A 20,242-nucleotide genomic window follows, 5' to 3' on the forward strand; every position below is an offset into this window, starting at 1 on the left:
ACCCAATCCAGCCTGTCTAGATTGGTTTGAATCTTGATCATGTCTTCAGTCATGTTGGCTATCCCTTCTGGCTTTGTGTTATCTGCAAGTTTGATACGTAACCCCTCTAAACTTTCACCCAGGACATTTATAAAAATGTTGAACGGCACAGGGCCTAGGACAGAACTCTGTGGCACTCCATTCAAGACCTCCCTCCAGGAGGATGCCAAGACATTAATTAGCACTCATTGAGTATGGTTGCTCAGCCAGCTGTGGATCCACCTAATTGTAGTATTGTTCAACCCACATTTTACCAACATGACAACAAGGATATTATGGGAAACCTTGTCAAATTCTTTGCTGAAATTAAGATATACTATGGCCACAGCATTCCCATGATCTACCAAACTAGTAACTCATAAAAACTCAAAACCGATAAGGTTGGACTGTCATGACTTATTCCTGACAAACCCATGTTGACTCCTAGAAATCAATGCATTATTTTCTAGCTGCTCACAGACTGACTGCTTAATCATCTGCTTGAGAACTTGTCTGTGGTTTCCTGTATCTACCTTTTCCCCCTTCTTGTAGATGAGGACAACATTTGCCCATCCCCAGTCTTCTGGTGCCTCACCTGTTCTCCAGGAGTTCTCAAAAGGAGTCAAAGTCTCCTGTCTCGGCTCCAGCCAAACTTTCTTAAAGGCACCATACCCATTGCTACGAGTATCAGGGAGGGTCAGGGCCTGTCCTACTTCCAAGTAGCCTGCTAACACCAGCATATCTCAAGAACTGCATCCCCGCCCCGCCCCGTCCCGACCAGCATATGAGCCTGCTTGGGACCTTCATTTCACTTTGGGGGCTCTTCTTTGGGCCCCACTGTCAGATAAGATGAGTGGGTACCCAGGAAATAGCTATGGTGCCCAGGATGTGGAATATCCTCCTGAGAGAGAGAGGTATTCCTGACCCCCTCATTGCCTGCTTTTAACCTTGATTTTATTGTATAGTCTTGCTGTTTTAAACTGTTTTGATGGCTATTGGTTGTGCTTGCTTGTTTTTAGGTTGCATTTTCTCTCTCTTGTATAATGGAAATCATCTTCTGTACTTTTTATTAAAAAGGCAGGGTAAACAAAACAAAAACAATAATACAGGAGCCTGTGGGCTGCTGGCATAGATGAAGTGGTTTTATTTCATGTGCATTGCTCAAAATTCAAATTTTGAGGCCTCCATAAGCACTAAGCTGCCTTAAGCCATGGCTGGGAAACCTCTCTCTAGCACATCAGCGTAGGTAAACTGATAGTAGCCAGAGGAGCCATGGCAGAGCTACACATGTTGTTACCAAAAGGATGCGCCTTGCTGTCATTTTAAGTATTTCTCTGAAGCCTTGCCTTTGAAAATTTCCATTTTGCCTGAAAGGGTAAGGTAAGCTGAGGCATGAACACACAGAGCAAAGGAGATTGCAGTGTACGCTAGCTTTCCTCTGACGGCATGGCAGGAGTGGCTCCTTCACTCCAGAGGCATGGGGTCTCTAGCGCGTGTAAGTGTCCTATTCTCTACTCAGCTCCTAAAGCAATCAAGAGCATCAGAGCATATCTATTGATTGGTTTATCTAGAGCCCTAATGAGGAAAAGCACTATTCAGGAAGCCCTGGAAAACCATATCAAGTACACTCAGCCATCCATTAGCTCCCATTAAGGTTAGGAAACACACCCGAAATATGCACTGTACCCTCTCCTCCCTGCATCTTTTTGCACTAAACACCTATGGCAGAAAAATCAAATCTCAGCCATATTGTCTACCTTTCTTTTGTATTAGGAAAAAAGCCCTCCCAAACTCAAGGTCTTGAAAAGAGTTTTTTTATAGTTAGCAGAGAATCTGCCCTGCAAGTTTGTCGGTGCACCTGTTTCTAGGAGAGTGCTCTTACACCTGCGCAGGAAGAGAGTGTCACTTGTTTTGCCACTGCACTCTGTTTTTGTACTTTTTCAGCACAACCCTTTGAGTTTAAGTTCCATGCTATATGGGGCCCAAAGGAACCTACAACGAGCCTTCTAAGCCTTTTTCCTACATGTTTGTAGATACCATGCTGCACCTACTTACGTGTAAGCCAGGCTGATTTCACCCACCAATAACTCATGAGGAATAGCCATGTGACCCTAGTGCTACAGTCCAAAAGATGAACCCCTGGGTCACAGCAGACCCCTGAGGAAGAGCCTCCTTCTACCCACCTCAGCTTTGGGATAGGGGAATATTAGTGATGCCACCGAATTTTGTAATTAATTGGATCGTTGGTTGAAACTCGTGTGTTCATAATGCTCGCCTTTGTAGAGAGCTTGGATTGCTGTCTTACAAATTCGTTATTAATTCTGGAACAGATTGCAAGCTTCAGAGCATGCACAGTCTGCATCTAAACTACAGGATTCCTGCACATGCGCTGAATTGGTTGGTTTAACCCTTTTCTTTCATGAGGAAATGTGATGTCTGTTCAGCCTTTTAGGGAAACGTTGGCATTTGAACTCTTTGGCCAAACCAATCATGTTTGAAGAAACAACTATGTAGGTTGTATATACCGATCCATATGTCTCCCCTCCGTATACTGATCGGCAATGGTGAGTAAACGTATTGATTGATTGATTGCATTTCTATACCGCCCAATAGCCAAAGCCCTCTGGGTGGTTCACAAAAATTGGTTTTGTAGAAAAGCCACATGGAAACAAGCAATCAGGAAGGGGGTACATGCCGCAATTCCGAACTACAGCTCCCAAGATGCAGTTTGATATTGCACAGAATGAGTTCTGAAATGGAGAACTCACACCAAGATTACACAGATGAATTTGTTACTTTCTGAGGGAATAACAGATTACTTTGAGGTACGTTCACCCATTTTTCTAGTTAACATCGGTGTTTCAACCTCAATTCTAATTCTGTTTGCTCTCATTCCTGTCTAAACCTGAAGTGACTGCCTGTACTCCCTCCAGCCATTTTGATCTCTTTTCCCTACCTGATTAGGCTCCTATAACCCTCCTCTTTTTTGGCATCACTTGCCCTCCTCCATCCCTTTATATGCCCTGCACGCTGCTTCATCTCACCCAGACCTTTTCCTGTCTCCTATCTCCTCTATACCTTTAACCAAATAATCTGGGGTTCCATCTGAACACTGTTCATGCAAGTATTCTGCTTATTTTTGTAATCAACTGCATATCTGAATATCTCTGTCTGTCTGATTGTCTCTGTGCTCTTTTCCCATCTGGGTGCCCTGATTCTTGCCATGGCACACAATGGTTTTTGGTTAAAGACGTCAACACGTGTCATGTAAGTATACGTGTGTATGTTTATATACACGTGTAGATAAGGACATGTAACAATGCAACATGGATCATGTTACAGAGGTAAGAGGTAAAATTCCAAGAATGTACAGGAGATTCAGTGACACTTTGGGTCAATGGTTATATGGTGGTGTTGTTGTTCAGTCGTTAAGTCACGTCCGACTCTTCATGACCCCATGGACCATAGCACGCCAGGCCTTCCTGTCCTCTCTCTCCTGGAGTGTGCTCAAGTTTGGTATATGGTACGTACAGGTAAACCGAGTAGTGAAGAGTCCAGGCTACTCTTTTGCCCTTTTCAAACAGAAAGGCTAGAACATTTATCATAGATCTTCTTTTACACTTTGAGAAACAAACTGCCCTTAAAAAAAATATTCTAGCACACTTGGATCCGACAGTTGCCCTGGGACTGGGCAGCAGCAGGGAAGTACACTCAGGCGTCTGTCCTCAGCCAGGGGACCTCGGGCCACTGGGAGGCCACACCCCCTGCTTCCCAGGAACAGCATCAAGCCAAGGGGGAGACCAACCTGGCCCATCCATCGGCCAGGGAAGGAGCAGTTGCAGGGCGCTTGCTTCCCCGTCCCTGCCAGAAACAGCCAGTTGCCCCCTGGGCCTGAGGAGGAAGAGGAAAGAACGCTCTGGCCCCATCCATCGGCCAAAGGAACAAGAGCCTCATTCAGGCAAGAACAGCAGTGAGGGAGGATCAGCCTGGCCGGAAGTGCATCCAGACGCCCACTTAGAGGTCACCACCTTGTTCTGGCCTTGAAAAGCTGATCTCCCTCTGCTTCCATCCCCTCCGCTCCCCTTCCCTGGTGTGTCTTGATGGTTTAGTTTGCAAGTCTGATGACAGGGCCTCTCCCTCTTCTTTTATTGATGTGAGCCATTTTGGGAGATAATAATTGTCTGAAAAAGAAGGATAAAACAAAAAATAATATTTCTATAGCGTAGCACACATTTTATTATTACTCATTGGTCTCTTGTGATCACTTTGAACAGGTTGCAGGAGGGGTTATCAGCATCCTTTTTATTATGTGCTTTCTTTTTGTGTTTTATTTTCTGGCTGCAGGGGACACACTACACTTTTCTTCCATATGTACTTAAAGCTTGGAGAAATCAGTATTTTCCTCTTCTTCAGCTGCAGCCTTAGCCATCTGTTTCCTCAGTTTCCCTTTTGCCTTCCTCTGTTGTCTATCAATGCAGAAAATCGTAAACATCTTGAACTCCTTGTAGTTTAGTTGCTAATAATGGAAGGGAAATACAATAGTATTTTAGTAAAATAGTGATGGCTGGTTTATAAAGTAATATCTATGGAAGGAGCCTGGCTTGTACCCTTCAAACACCACCCCCGTTTCAGTCTTCCTACTACCGTTACTGCTTTTGGAACTAAACTTCAGAACTCCAGATCAGAGTTGCCAGAATATAAGTAATAAACACCTTAAGTGGTATCCAACAAGACCGTTGCACTCTTGCTGATTCCGTAGTGCAAGTGGGACCCACTACTTGCACAACCGGGATTTAACGCTACACAAAACAAGCCCTGAAATGAGCAGTAACACTCATTTCCGAATCAGGACAGGTTGGCAGACTTCCATTATGCGAGCTCCGCTGGCCTGCCCCTTGCCAGAAACTAGCATTTCTGCTCATTTCTGGTTGCTATCCAAAGTGCTAAATCCCCATTGAGCAAGCAGTGGGCCTTGCTGGTGCTTGGGGTGTGTTAGATACCGTCCCTTGTCATTAAAGAGGCAGGCTTTCCCTATATCTTTATAGAGAATATGTTGGCCACTGGCCATAACTTCTACCTAAATGCTTCCTGGCACCAGGGGACTGAGGTGCATCAGTATTCCATCATCATCTATCATCAACAGAGGTAATGATCAGATTACTTTCAGAAGAGAATTGTGCCCTTCCGACCCTGGAACAATTGTGGTATTTGTGGGGGGTAGGTTTTTAAATGAGTGTCTTATGTTTTATGTAGTGATCTCCAAACATTGGCAGAGAGCGTTGATGAACTCTTAGAAGGATATAGTTTTCTTTTCCTACTACAAAGTTCTTCTAAGCTCTGCTGAGCTGCTCTAGCATTTTCCCCACTACTTTTCCTCTCCACATTATTATCTCCTCATCCATCCCCTTTCTGTTTGTAAATGTATTGAAGCAATCCCTGGCCATAGTCCTCTCCTAAACCTAATGGGTGGGACTACTCTGGTATATTGGGGGTGGGGAGGGTGGACAGCCATAAAATCATATGACAAAAAGATAAAAAGTGGCGGAGTGTCTGATAAGCTAATGTGTTTATTCTGGCTTGAATTTTCACAGACATTATGAGATGTTTTATCAAATGGACAAGTGGACTTTCTTTGGCATGTTTCTACAACACCTGCTGTAATTAACCCTGAAGCTTAGATGGGTAAGGAGTTCAAGGCCAGCATGCCTTGCATGTGTGTGGTCTGGTTGCTGTGTGGACAGAGGAACTTGCAGTTTCATGGGATGCTGCCAAGTTGATGAACATAAACAAATCACACTGGATACTTCTGAATGGGGTTAGAAAAGATGGTGTGCCTTCCCAATGTGGACGAGCAGGACAGAAGCAAGAAAAGGAGTGCATACCGCTGTTTTTCCTGTGAGGAAAAACAATCCCAATCTTTAACAGGGGTGCTTCAGGCTAATGAAAACCAGAGACGTATTCCCGACAGTTAAAAAAAACCAAACCTTAGAATGTGACAGAGCAAATGGGGCACAGGGAACCGCAGTAACTGCTCCGAAAAGGGGCCATGAAAAGGGAGGGAGTTAATATCTGCCCTTTCTGGAGTAGCTGGAGAATCAGGGAAGTGCTGAAAAGGTGGAAGACACCGAGAAGTGTCAGTTCATCACTTAAAAGTGAGAGGATCACATTGCCAAGGGGGAGAGATTATCCCCCCACCCTTTTGATGCATTTACTCCTTTGGCTTTTCCCCACCCACCCCCACCCCCATTTTCAGTGCTTCTAAATTGCTCTACTGGGCCCCTCCTTTATCTTGCTAGTATTTCTCCCCAGTCCTTTGCAACTGTGTGCAAATTAGCTTATGTGCAACCTCATCTTGTCAATGTCCTTGTATGTTACCTACTCCACTTCCCCATTCACTTTGACATCTGAACCGTACAAGGAAATTGACCAGGCAAGACTATACATATCAGACAGTCTAAGTACACACTTGCAAAAGACTGACAAAATTTTTTTAAAACAAATTACAAGCCGAATTGTACATTTTTGAGGCACTGAAAAATAAAAAAAAATTAAAAGCAAAGGAACAAAAAGGGGTAGTGATAGGAGCGGGGAGGGGGAGACAAGGTGGGTTTTGCCACAAAGTCCCTGGGATACGTGCCGGAGCCAGCTGGGGAGAATAAGCCACAGCAAGCCCGATTATGTGTCGGGCATACCATGGGTTGTTCCACGAACAATCAACCCATCATGGCGTTTTCACAGGGTGACTTAGCATGACATGCAAGACCACCCATTAAGATGAGAAAACATGGCATGGGAAGCAGGTCGGCACAGGGATCCAAGCACTTGTTAATCTTTTTCTTTTGTTACCTCGTCACCAGAGATGTCAAAGTCCTTGAATATCTGACTCAGCTCGCTCTTCCTAATATTGAAGAGGAAGCGAGTTGCTTGGAACTCTGCTGGACCAACTGTATGCCCTCCATCGATGTCCAGCAACTCAAAAACAGGGTGAGAATGACGATACATGAACTGCTTTTCAAGGCGATTCTGGTCCAAGAAAGAAAGGTAAAAGCAGAATGTGGTTTTCTGCCAATATCCAGTCTTGTTTTCAAGGGTAAAGCAACTAAGTATTGGTATGCATGTTACCCTGATGTTTGGGGGAAAGTGCTACATTTAATGCTCCCATTATACACATGCTGGTCTCTATTCTGTTTTATTTGAGTTACCATTAAGAGCAATGGGACCATTTTATCAAATTGCTGTACAAGGGTAAACTTCACTGATGAGAACGAGATCTCAGAAACAGAACTCTTCCTCTGACTTAGCCCTGTTGGAGCCTAAGTGCTACCTAGACTTGCCCTGGTCTGTCTAAGGTAGCCTTCCCCAAACTGGTGCCCTCCAGATGTGTTGGACTACACCTCCCAGCATTCCTGGTCATTGGCCATGCTGGCTGGGGCTGATTGGAGTTGAAATCCAAAAAATTTGGAAGGCACCAGGTTGGAGAAGCCTAGTTTAATGAAAGGTGTAATTGAGGGTGCATTGTCCAGGGAGCCCCAAAACATTGGAGCAGGTAATGCTTTAAGAGTACTACAGATTATGATGGGGGTGTTGGCCCCCCACACACACATACACTCCACTACTTCTACTATTTTGTGAAAACACTTATTGTTGGGGGAGAGCAACAAACAGATGAATGAAAAAAATCAGCATAACATCCCCATGTAATGAGAAAATAAATGACAGACATTTGTCCATTTTCAGAACTCTTAAGTTTGAATGAGCAAGCTGCCTCTGTGTAGGGAAAAGTCAATACCAGAAGTAATCTCATTTCTTCTAGGCTCAAGTTAAACTGAATGCTAGGCTATTCTAGCTGGCTTGATTTTGCACAGTGGTCTAAAATACTGAGAAACCATCGTAACAAGCTAGTTATAGTTCCTTTTCTACGCAGTACACAGTAAAGGAAAAAGGTAAATTGATATGACCCCAAAAGGGTTTGGAAAGGGTCACGATGGTGTCAGACATAGTTCCTCAGCCCTTCCAAGCCTTGGAATGCAAGCTCCCATGAGATCACTTAAATGCACCCTATGTTCTTTGGTTCCAGCCAGGATGAAATGCTATTTGTCAGTCAAGTTTCATAATAAGATGTAAACGTGCCGGTTTTCTAGCTTAGTAACTTTCCAATAGGTAAAGCTGGATTGGCAAATGTCTAACAAGGCAAAGCCAAAGCAGACAAGAAGTTAGTAGCATTGTTTTATCATCTGGTTTCTTTCCTAAATTCCTGTATGTGTTGATGCCTTTCTCCCTCTGTGTTTACCAGTGAAAAGTTCTGTGGTTTAAATGCTTTTAAACGTGTGCAATTCTGTATGCTCAATAACCCATCTGTATAGTCAGACCAGCCTTCTCCAACATGGTGACCTCCAGATGTTTTGGGACTTCAACTCCCATCAGCCACATGCAGCATGGCCAATAATCAGGAATGCTGGCAGTTGTAATCCAAATAATCTGGAGGGCACCAGGGTGGGAAGAAGGCTGGCTAGATGACCTGCAACATTATAGGCATGAAAGTGTAGTGTGTGATTGGGGAAGACCTTTCACCCTGAGAGTACAAGGTGATGGACCTTGAGCTCCGAGTATACCCTCCTGCACAATCTCTCCAAAGTAGGTTCCTATCTCGGCACTGAAATAGTATACAGGAACCAGAGGCAGTGAAGGAACTTAGAATTAAATCCTAGAGTGAACTTGTAAGACCCCAGGTAAAGACTCCTTCAGGGAAGCAGATTCCTGATGAGAAAAAATGTAAAAGGTAAACCCTGTATAATCTGTACACACTTTCATTTTCGCTCCCATTTTTGCTTTGAAGAGGACTGATCTCTTGCTACCAATAAATTAGAGCACTTTGCAATGCAGACAAGTATTAGTAAAAATAGTTGTATGTATGCATACACAAAATCAGAGGCAACCTATTGAAGGGCTTTCTGGTTCCATTTTCATTATGCTGGTATCCTGCAGCCAATGATGTACCCGAACCTAACAGACAGGTTTGGACATAACATTCCTAGCTTCATAAATCATGGTTTATAAGGCTGGGAATGGGCATCAGGCTTGCGTACTCCTCCCTCCCCTTTGCACCCCAGTTTTGGGACAGAGATCTTGGTCCTCCATTTCTGTGCTGGCTTTAGTGTGGGAGGCTGGGTTGTATCCAACTTAAACCCCATTCGTTTCAATGGATCTACTCTAAGTAGGACTAACATTGGATACAGCTGGTTTAGTGTCAGTTTACTAACAAGAATCTTAAGCCAGGACCTGATCCTGATTAGTAAACTGATATTAAACCAAAGTTTTCTATTTCAGATGGAACAAAAAACTCTGGTTTAAACAAAACAGGATCTCTTTGCTGAAGCTGGTGCATGAGGGAGTGTGCCATGGGAGTGGAGGGAAACAGAGGGCAGCACGAACCTGATGCTTGTTCCTAGCTTCATAAACCATGGTTTATTAAGCTGGGATCATTACATCTGAATCAGCCCATTATGATGAACTGAGGCTGGTTGGTTTTGCTCCTCAGTGCAAGGTGGGCATTTGTATTCTCTCTAGCTGCAGGCAAATCCTTCCATATTCCATTTAGTGTTCCAAATCAAACTGGCCACCAGTTCATTTAAATACAACTCAGAGGACAGATAGGGTTGCATTCAATTCTGTCTCCCTGCCAGAGGAATGAACATCACCAGAGGCGGTGCTCTGCAGAGTGTAGGGGCGGGGCGGGGCGGATGTTGCCCCGCCTCCCAACAATTACCTCTGTCTTTGCCTCGGTGCCAGCATACTGTGCTGACACTGTGTATGAGTGAGCTGGCTTCCTTATTTTTGTTGCACACATGCAAATACCACACATGCGTGGAACTGACCCCTCCCCATGCAAGGACATGGAGAAGGCTTTGTGGAGGGTGGCTGGGTCTGGCAGTCCTCAGAACTGGACAGAAGTCCCCCACCCCTGCAAAAAGAGAAAGAAAACCCAAGCAGCAGCAGCTAATCAGAGCAACTTCAGTTGGGATGGATTCCCCCTCCCCCCATGCCACCCGCCCCTTTGCTCTGGAGGAGTAGGGGACCCTCAAGAGCAGATCTGGGGGCCAGGAGGTTCCAGGGAAGAGGAGAGCAAGGGTAAGTCCCACTGCACACATGGAAGTCTGCGTGTGTGATTTTGGATGGAATCCACTGTGGAAGATATTTTTCTGCCACCACAAGTAACCCACCCATCAGGGATCCAAGTTAACTTGCCTCATGAGACATTATGATGCACACCAACATGTAGAACTCATCGAAGCCAACCTCCCCTTTGCCATCCCAGTCCAGCAGGTCAAATACTAGCATGATCTGGGCACTGGACAGGTCAGTCACATAGTGAAGAAAGTGATAAAACTGCAGATCTGAAAAATAATGTGGCGTTAGGCTTGGTCCATTCAAAATATCTAGTTAACAGGATTCACTGTGCAAGGCCATTCTGGCGGGGTTGTACTAAATATAATCTAACCTACCGTATAGTACAGAGAAAAACACTGATTAACAGGCAAGCCAAATGGTTCTTATTAGCAGAGGTCAGTGAAACAAAAATAATCTCTTAAAACAGGTATTTTCCCAACTTTTGTCTGAAAGCTGCTTCTGTTTTTTGAAACACATGTCTACCTGAATAATGCTGTGACTATAACAATGACAGTGTGTTCTCCATCAAGGTAGAATAAAATAAGTTATGAGGGGGTAGAAGGGCCAAATGGCTGTGTTGCACCAAACCACCCCTTTAAACTCTCTCTCTCTCTCTCTCTCCTGGAAATAAATGTGTCCACTGCATGAAAATCTGCTTCCCCTTTCTGGAGTAATTTAAACACAAAAGTTTGGTTTGCATTACTTGGAAAGAGATCTGCCTGCCCTTTGCTTTGCCTGATGTAGCCCTAATGAGTTCTCAGGTAGTCCAGCAGTATCCAAATAAGGGTGCAATCTTGGCTTGGACATGCTGGGAGTTGTAGGCCTTTCCGTCTAAACATAGATAGGATTGCGGCCTAAGAGACATGTAAGTCAGGAGATGTAAGGAAAGATTTGGGAAATATACACAAGACACACACACATCCCTACTACATTTGGACCAGGATGGATTATGTGCACACAAATTCAGGGCTACAGCGTTCAGGGTGCAACTAGTTGTGATGGTAGCAGAACTGTATTAGATGCTTTAAAGGCGACTGTGGGGTAACCCTGGGCTTCATGTCCGAAGACATTCTTCAAATTTGGTGTCTTCAACTCTCATCCCATCCCCCTGCTTCCAATCCATGAGGTTGAAAAACAACCCGGCCTCGCTGATCTGACCAGCAGCAACTGAGTGAATGCTGCAGGAAGTTATGCAGGGGTTTAAGTTCACATCTTTGTGGCCTGAGTTAGCTGCTCCTACTACACTTACCATTCAAATAATTCTTTTTATGAACATCGAGTAGATTGAAGTAGTATGCCAGGGCTCGAGCATTTCTGACCGATAATAAACAGTACATTTTATCTAAGCACAGAAAATGCAGGAAACATTGTGGCCTCAGTTTCATCTTGCCGCTAATGAATACTGTGGTTCTGTGGAACTTTGGTGTTAGTCAAGGTGATGACATCACAGTCCAAAGAATCCCATCTTGGAATCAGAGCAAGGTTATGCAAAGGCCTCCTGGACTTTCACCAAATGTGTTCAAAACTGTTGCTTTCTGCCATGAAGGAATCAAGGAGCGGAGTTAATACACTACAGAAATGGGCAAAAGGTAAGTATTCCTACCTGGTATACTACTGATGCTGTCCACCTGAGGTTAGTTATGACATCATATTGAAATCAGCATGGCTAAGCATTGATCTATGCACTTTAATTCTCCTAAATAGTGACGGATTCTCTGTTTTCCTCCCTTCTTTTCTTATTCCCTTCCATTATTCAGACATTCAGTCCAGTTTTCAAGGTTTCCTGTGAAACCTTGAAGTGGTTTCCACACTTCACAACCATGAAGTGTCCAAGCTTAATTTTTCAGAGGTAGTGGGTTTATTTTCAGGTTTCCACTGTAACTCTTCTGATGCCAAAATTTATTAAATCTGCAATTTCATATTAAAGCACATATTGCAGAATGGAGAGGAGTCAGAATTTGAAAATGGAAGAAAATAATCAGATTCTACATTCACCGTTACAACCTCTGCCCTTTTATAGGGAATAATCAGGGATGGCAGGTGATCCCCCTATCCCCAAGCTTTAATTGGCAAAGCTGATGACTTGCAACATAAATAAATGCTGTAATTCCACGTAGTTCCTCTAGATGTCCCTATTGGCCTATTGCCTATAATAAGCAGCAGAAGTTCTATTTCTGCCAAAAGGCTTCACTGAATATGGTAGCCTTCCCCAACCTGGTGCCCTCCAGCTGTGTTGGACTACAACTCACAGAATCCTCAACACATCTGGAGCACACCTGGTCGAGGAAGGGTTGGTTAAGGTGCCGCTGGAAGGAGTAGACAACCTGCTGGTCCTCCCCACCCCCACATTTTGGACTACAATTCCCATAACCTCTGACAATTGGCCATGCTGGCTGGGGTGTATGGGAATTGTAGGGCAAAACATCTGGAGGGCGCTGCACCACGTTGCCTACCCTATACAAAACAGGTTTCTGTGTATTACCTCTACGCAATAAACCGCCTGATTATTAGTTCGTAAGCCCCATTGTGACATCAGAGCTGCTAAGCCAATGGCAGCCAAAGAGCTGTGTTATTTCAGGCCTGTATCAGGTCTTGAGGTCACAGTGCAGGTTGTAAACTGACATGCCAGCAGTTGAGCCAGGCCTCACAGGGTGAAGCACCAAGATGTCTTGATTAGCAGGGATCATCTGCCGCCACCACCACCACCCATCTGGGTTTCCCTGTTCCCTTTGAGGTTAGCTGCAACCCTACCAGTAGCTTGGCGGGGCAGGGGGGCAGCGGATGAATTTTCCCAGTAACAACATAAGGTTGTGAGCTCTGCCTTTGTATTTTGTGGCAGCTTGGTCTTGGATGGGTAATTAAGACCCATTAGCTTTACAAAAGGACTGCTCCTGATAGAGGTGAAAACTGCTTGAACTGGTTTGTTGATAGGGATCGGCACTGCTGCCTTCATTTTTGGACACTCCTTGGGCCAGGCCATGGGGACTGTCATGATGAATGCCTGCACTTCAAAATGTACCACTACACAACTACATGCCAGAGTAACAAAGACTTGCTCTGCTATCAGAGCAAACCAAGCGATCACATCAAAAGAGGCAGCGAAGGCAGAGTACAGAGCAGAGCTGAGCCTCTCATGAGGTGAATCCTCCAAATTGCACACTCCTCCCACCTACCAGGACCCCCCCCCCCCCGCTGGGTGCTCCAGAGAGCCCTGTTGGCTGTTCTCCTGCTGGGGCATTCACTGCAGCAGGAGCATGGGGCCAGCAGGACTCTCCTGAGCTGCGACCCACCTGGACCACCCGCTGTGGTGCTGCCAGGTGAGCAGAGCCCTGGAGAGCCCCACCGAACCTGCTCTCCCACTGTGGCACATGCTGTAGTGGGAGAGCTGCCAACGGGACTCTCCAGAGCAGCCACACACCCTCTGGCTTTCTCTGAGAATCTCAGAGCAAGCCAGAGGGCGGGAAGGCAGGCTCTCTGTAAAACTGTGTCAGCCAGCTCAGCTCTTCAGAGAGCCAGCCAAGTGCAAATGCCTAGCTCAGAGGGGGTCCTTCCTCAGAACCAGGCACTGGGGGGCGCAGTACAGGCAATCTCCTGGAAAACCCCCCCCCCCAGTGCCTCAGGACCCCTCAGAGCCAGGTATTTGTACCCGGCCATGACTAGCTCTCTGAAGAGCTGGTCAGAGTGGCCAGTGCAGCTCTTCAGAGAGCCCAGGCAATGACCATGGGGTGAGGGGTGGGGACAATTGGGGTGAGTGGGAGGCGTGGGATGAGTGACCACACATGTGCGCCCTCCCGCCTCAGGCAGCAAGAGAGCTTGTGCCAGCACTGGTGCAGAGACCTAGGAAGCTGCAGGAATACGGTCAGAAGGCAGGGCGGATTTCACAAGGCCTTAGAAGAGAGGTTCAGTAACAGCCATGGTTGACTACAGTGGTGGTGGCTCTTAGATGCTTCTGTGTTTAACCCTTAGTACAAAGCATCAGTGGTCCTGGTGGCCTGTTGTGCCCCCCCCCCCACCTTGTTTGATCCTTTTACCAAGTAAGCTTGAATGACTTAAAATGGGGCACACTTTGCCTGCTTTAAAGCTAGGTAAAGATAAGCTATTCTACATGTATTTTAAATTATTATGAGCTAGTTTGGTGTAAGCTGCTGCTGCCAAGCCACAGATAGTGTGAAATGATAATAATAAAATTAACCCAGTTCTTCAACCCTGCGGGGAGGTAGTAGGTGTATGGGTGTATTCTAAGCCCTACAGCTATGCTAATCAATGTACAGCTAGAATTTACACTGTTATTTAGCGTAGCCAGTCTGTATTGAGAACAGAAAATCGAGGATTTACAATTGTCTGAGACTTTCTTCTTCCCAGTGGTCCTTGGGGCATTAAACCTGAAACGATCACATCATCAGGCAGAGACCAATTTGAATGTCTGTAACCCCTCCTCCGCCATTATCATCTTAAGACTCCAACCATACCCGAGTACATCGTCAGCCTCCACTACTCGCCAACCTGCTTTTTGTAACATCTTCCCTGATGAAGAGACCTGGAGAGCTCGAAAGCTTGCGCACACTTTTGTTTTGCTATTTTTAAGTTGTGGTCTGATAAAGATATCACACCAATACGGATTTTCGCATTCCTCTTCGCACAGTTCGGCTGATTTGTCGCATTTCCCAGCCACCTGGACCAGGCGCTCCTTCCCAGCTCCCTCTGACAATTAAAGATAAAAAACACCTTCCAAAGGAGTAATTAACAGCGCAGCCTGATGCATGTCTACTCAGAAGTAAGCCCCGCTGAGTTCAATGGGGCTCACGCCCGGATAAGCGCATACGGGATTGCAGCCCAACTTAAGTCTCCCCGTCTCGTCCGAATGCTCGCTGGCCCACGAGTACACCTCAGTGAAAAATGGTTGGCGCTCCGTCGTCCGCGAGGGCTCTCGGGCGCTGAAGCAGCCGATCGCGCGCTGGGAGAGGGGTGGGGTCCCCCTTCCTGCACCGAGCCCTCTTCTTCCCGATCCGAAACAGTTCAGTGGCCAAAGGAAGCGGAAACTGCCATTCCCTTGCCCCTTGCGAGGGGTGCTTGGGGGAGAAGAGACGGCGGGACTGGAGGGGTCGTGGAGAGGCGGGCTGCTTAGGCGAGCATGGGGCGGCGGGGGGTGCCGCGGATCCCGCAGCACGCCCGGCTGCGGGGCGGGGCCAGAAAGTGCCTGATCGGGGCGGGGCCGCCCGCGCGGGCAGGGGAAGCTGCCGGCCCAAGTCCGATGCAGCAGGTGAGGCGGCGGCGCTGCTGCTGGGTCCACGTGCTCGGCCGGAGCGGCCACTCCGCTCTCCCGCGCCTGCCGGCGATGTCGCGGCCCCGGGGTGGCCACTTCGCAGTGCCGCCGACCGTGCTTGTGCTTCCAGCTGCCTTGAGAGCCCGGCAAGTAGGCGGGCAGGGCGTCTTGCCTGCGGCAGTGGAAGCCCGAGCTCGCTAGCCGACCCTGTCGCTTTCCCGGCCGACGCGCCGCAGCTGCATCTGCCAGGCGGGGCTGGGGCTTTCCCCCGCTGCACTGGCTTCGAGAGCTCTCCTTCGCCCACTCCGCTAGCTGGGCCCCTTCCGCCAGGCTCCAGCGGACTAGCCCCTTGGTGGCTGCCCACCGCCGCGACTTCTTGGCCCCCCTTCACTTGCAGGGGACGCGCCGCTCCCGTTTCCCGGCTGCTCCCGCTCCCTCTGGACGCGCTTATGGTGGGAGACTCGAAGCCGGGGCAGAGCCATGGCCTTCGCCAATTTCCGCCGCATCTTGCGCCTCTCTACCTTTGAGAAGAGGCGATCCAAGGAGTATGAGCACGTGCGCCGGGACTTGGACCCCAATGAAGTGTGGGAGATCGTCGGGGAGCTGGGGGACGGCGCCTTCGGCAAGGTGTACAAGGTGAGCGCGGGGAGCGGGAGTTGGCGGCCGGCCGGCCGGACGGCGCGCCTTGTCCGCGCATGGTCTGGTTAGTGCGCGAACCTGACGGGGCGCCGCCAAACTGAAGAAAGTACGGGACTCGGGGTAAAATCCGACATAAGTCCTACTCAGAGTAGACCCATAGAAATAACGGGGCTTCAGTTAGTCATGGCTAACTTAAGTCCCATTCGTTTCAATGGGTCTACACTAAGTAGGGCTTCTGTCGGATTTTACCGTCGGTGACGCCTGGTTCCACGGGGAGCAGAAGCAAACCGCACCAGGTACTTCTGAATGGGTTTATAAAAGATGTTGTGTACGTCTTAGTTCTGCACCCTTCTTCCAGACCGTAAGAACAGGAGTACCTTTCCCCCCACCCCACTCCCGAACAAGAAAGGACGGTCCCATTCACTGAAGTAAGGTGGAGATGTCCCTAAATCCTTCCCGGTTTGGTTTCCTTGCGGTGGACAGAAGGACCCTGGGGGGAAGGAAGTAGGTCCGACCTATTCCAGCAGTGCTTCATTCTAACCAGCCGATCTGACTGCTCTTCTTCGAGGAGGAGCCTTTCTCTCCCTTCCTTGCTTCTAGCTCCTCTGCGAGGGCCTATTCACCCATTCAAAAACGTGAAAGTTATAGCTGCGGGGTGCGGCCCAAACACAGACATGGGAGGCAACTTTTGACGTGGTTACACATCTGACTGTGCAGGTATCCCCCTGACTTCACAGTTGCCTCGTTTTTATTTATTAGCAAGTGGATGGACCCTCTGAGTATATACTGTGCATACAGATGTATGTATGTATGCCCAACTCAAACTTTGCTACCTATGGATGTGGTACAGCCATGTAATCAGGAGGCGGGCAACTTGTGGCCTTCCAGATGTTTTGGCCTACAACTCCCATCCTCTTTCACCATTGGCTATGCTGGATAGGGCTGATGGGAGCTGTGGGCCAAAACATCCAAAGGGCCACAAGTTGCCCACTTGTAGTGCGTAGAGAATTGTCACACTTACCAATATGTGTACAGTATATGGCTGAAAAGCATTGGAAGGCTGAAAGAGAACGTAAGGAAAGCCCTGCTTCAGTCTTCATCAGACTGAAGACCTTTCTGGTCCAGCATCCTGTTTCCCACCACAGCCAACCAGATGCCCCCAGGAAGCCCACAAACAGGACATGAGGGCAAAAGCCCTCTCCTGCTGTTGTTCCCCAGCAACTGGTAACTATAGGTGTGCTGCATCTGCTCCCCGAGGTAGCATGTAGCCATGAAGACTAGTAGCCATTGATAGCAACTATCCATTTCAAGTGCTGGCATTTGGATTTATGTACCCTGGAATACTGGCCAGAAGGTGGAGTTGAAGGGGGATCCTGCTTCCATTTGGTTACTAGCCATGTGGGAGAGGCGTTGGACAGTGAGGGATGAAAGAAAATCCTCTGCTACATATGTACGGTTTATGGATTTGTCCATGTTTCTAATGCAAATGATGCTTACCACAGCAAGCAGAGATGGAGTTGGGGACCAAGTGTCCTCTTTCTGGATGGGCATGCTAGCGCTCTGTTAATCATATATGTAGGTTGTGTGTTCCTTGTATCTCAACCTTGTTGATAAATTGAAAGCAAATAAATCACCGGGCCCAGATGGTATCCATCCCAGAGTTCTCAAAGAATTCAAATATGAAATTGCTGATCCTCTAACCAAAATATGCAATATGTCCCCAAGATCAACCTCTATACCAGAGGACTGGAAGATGGCCAATGTAACACCAATTTTTAAAAAGGGATCCAGGAAATTACAAGCCAGTTAGCTTAACATCTGTTCCGGGTAAATTGGTTGAAGGCATTATTAAAGGTAAAATTAGTAAGCATATAGAAGGACAAGCCCTGCTGAAAAAGGGCTTCAACATGGCTTCCACAAAGGTAAGTCCTGTCTCACTAACCTTTTAGAGTTCTTTGAGAGTGTCAATAAGCATGTAGACAGGGTGATCCAATAGACATTGTTTACTTGGACTTCCAAAAGGCTTTTGACAAAGTCCTTCACCAAAGACTCCTGAGCAGACTTAGCAGTCATGGAATAAGAAGACAGGTCCTCTTTATGGATCAGTTAAAGAACAGAAAGCAGAGAGTAGGAATAAATGGTAAATTCTCCCAGTGGAGGGAAGCAAATCGTGGGGTCTGTATTAGGGATTTGTATTAGGACCAGTGCTTTTCAACCTGTTCATAAATGATCTGGAATTAGGAGTGAGTAGTGAAGTGGCCACGTTTGCTGACAACACCAAATTATTTAGGGTAGTTAAAACAAAAAGGGATTGTGAGGAGCTCCAAAAGGATTTCTCGAAACTGGGAGAATGGGCATTAAATGGCAAATGCAGTTCAGTGTAAGCAAGTGTAAAGTGATGCACATTGGGGCAAAAAATCACAAGTTCAGGTGTAACCTGATGGGATCTGAGCTAGCAGTGACCGACCAAGAAAGAGATCTTGGGGTTGTCGTGGACAGCTTGATGAAAATGTCAGTCCAGTGTGTAGTTGCTGTAAAAAAGGCAAACTCCACATTAAGCATAAGTAGAAAAGGAATTGAGAATAAAACTGCCAATATCATACTGCCTTTATACAAGTCTGTGGTGCAATCACACTTAGAATACTGTGTACAGTTCTGCTCACCATACCTAAAAAAATATATTGTAGAGCTGGGAAAAGTGCAGTAAAGGGCAACTAAACTGATCAAGGGCCTGGAATGTCTATCTCCCCTATGAGGGAAGGTTACAACAGCTGGGATTGTTTAGCTTGGGAAAAAAGGAGGGTAAGGGGAGACATCATAGAGGTCTACAAAATTATGCATGGTGTGGAGAATGTGGATAGGAGACATTTTTCTCCTTCTCTCAATATACTAGAACTCGGGGTCATCCCATGAAGCTGATTGGTGGGAGATTCAGGACAGATAAAAGGAAGCACTTCTTCACACAGTGCATAGTTAAACCATGGAATCCTCTACCACAAGATGTAGTGATGGCCACCAGTTTGGATGGCTTTAAAAGGGGGTTAGACAAATTCCTGGAGGAGAAGGCTATCAATGGCTACTGGTCCTGATGGCTGTGTGCTACCTCCAGTACCAGAAGCAGTGGGCCTGTACACCAGCTGCTGGAGAACATGGGCAGGAGGGTGCTGTTGCACTCATGTCCTTCTTGTGGGTTCGTGGTCGACGGTTGGCAACTGTGAACAGAATGCTGGACTGGATAGACCCTTGGTCTGATCCAGCAGGGCTCTTATGTACCTTGAAGGAAGGTGTGGCATAATCTTGGGTTAAAGGGGTAGTGCAGATTTAAGGAAGACCTTCATTTTCAGTGTCTCACCTTCGCCGCGCCCCCCCCCCCCGATCAATCATCTTTCCCATTTACATTGTAAGCTCCTCAGGGCAGGGCCCCCAGAATGTGGCTCTGCCCCGTATATTTTAGCAAGCCTCTTCAAGCTTTGCTTCCTTTTAACAGATATTTCTAGACAGAAGCATTGACAATCATCTCTACTACATTGACTTGCTCAGCTGAATGGACGCAGTGAGTCCAATTCATGATAATCGGCAGCTACATTAATTAGGGAGATGCTGTGCAGATAAGCTGCTGTCTAACCCAAATGTTGGCACTTCACAGAAGAGTAAACTTCCTTTTAAAGTACTATTTACTAACTTCTTTTTGTCTTAAAGTTCAGGGTCTGAATGGCGTCTGTTGTTGAAGACAGCGCTAGATTTAACATTTGCCAGGCAGAACATCTTGGAGAGACTGAGTTGGCTCTGCAGATCTTATCCGTAATTGTGACTAGGAACTAATGAGAGGCCAGCTAGGCTCACAGCACAAGGGAGGAGCCTGCCAGGTTGAGGAAAGGGTTTTGACAAATGACGTTTGCTGGAGCCCAGGCACAGGCAAGGAGAGGTGGTGGCGCTGGATGAGTGCAGCTATGGATGCACTTTTCCAAAACCTTATATCAGCCTTCCTCGACCTGGTGCCTTCTAGATGTGTTGGCAGGTTTAAATAATGTGCAAGGGGTCCACTCTTGCAGAGGGCTGCTGTGGTTATTCTGCCAGTGCATTTTAATCTTTGTTCATCAATAATTATGTTGGCTAGACACAATATGATAAGAATACTTGGGATGTATACTGTCT

The 20,242-nt window shown here is 46.9% G+C and overlaps 2 protein-coding genes across 6 annotated transcripts in view; one reads left to right on the forward strand and one right to left on the reverse strand.

Annotated features, from left to right (window-relative positions):
* Positions 1-3,287: 3,287 nt before the first annotated feature.
* EFCAB9 (EF-hand calcium binding domain 9) lies at positions 3,288-15,219 on the reverse strand. 5 transcript variants are annotated; one of them, XM_084838690.1, is made up of 5 exons: positions 14,655-14,839; positions 11,435-11,720; positions 10,264-10,412; positions 6,865-7,041; positions 3,288-4,199 (listed from the first exon to the last, which is right to left on the reverse strand). In XM_084838690.1, the coding sequence occupies exons 2-5, from the start codon at positions 11,568-11,570 to the stop codon at positions 4,164-4,166; spliced, it is 498 nt and encodes a 165-aa protein (XP_084694816.1). In that variant the 5' UTR covers positions 11,571-11,720; positions 14,655-14,839; the 3' UTR covers positions 3,288-4,163. The 5 variants fall into 5 exon arrangements, with proteins under 5 accessions (XP_084694816.1, XP_084694814.1, XP_084694815.1 ...); XM_084838688.1 differs by lacking the exon at positions 3,288-4,199 and adding an exon at positions 4,227-4,534 and having other exon boundaries at positions 14,655-15,219; XM_084838689.1 differs by lacking the exons at positions 3,288-4,199; positions 14,655-14,839 and adding exons at positions 4,227-4,534; positions 14,911-15,188.
* Positions 15,220-15,237: 18 nt separating this feature from the next.
* The window catches only part of STK10 (serine/threonine kinase 10), a 104,103-nt gene continuing 99,098 nt past the window's right edge, over positions 15,238-20,242 (forward strand). The window contains exon 1 of the mRNA XM_084838680.1: positions 15,238-16,084. Coding sequence (XP_084694806.1) covers positions 15,929-16,084 — 156 coding nt within the window. The 5' untranslated portion in view covers positions 15,238-15,928. The remainder of the gene's footprint in view (positions 16,085-20,242) is intronic.

This window comes from Heloderma suspectum, chromosome 2, assembly GCF_057233095.1.
Source record: "Heloderma suspectum isolate Gila_16-S chromosome 2, 16-S_ref, whole genome shotgun sequence".
NCBI lineage: Eukaryota > Metazoa > Chordata > Lepidosauria > Squamata > Helodermatidae > Heloderma > Heloderma suspectum.

What these genes read in the sequence shown, in the direction of transcription:
- EFCAB9 (XM_084838688.1), bottom strand. Translation starts at nt 11,570, where the DNA reads ATGAAACTGAGGCCACAATGTTTCCTGCATTTTCTGTGCTTAGATAAA. An exon ending in GCATCATAATGTCTCATGAG is followed by an intron (nt 7,042 to 10,263) that starts GCAAGTTAACTT and finishes TTCTTGGACCAG; the next exon opens with AATCGCCTTGAAAAGCAGTT. An exon ending in TTGACATCTCTGGTGACGAG is followed by an intron (nt 4,535 to 6,864) that starts GTAACAAAAGAA and finishes TTCCATTATTAG; the next exon opens with CAACTAAACTACAAGGAGTT.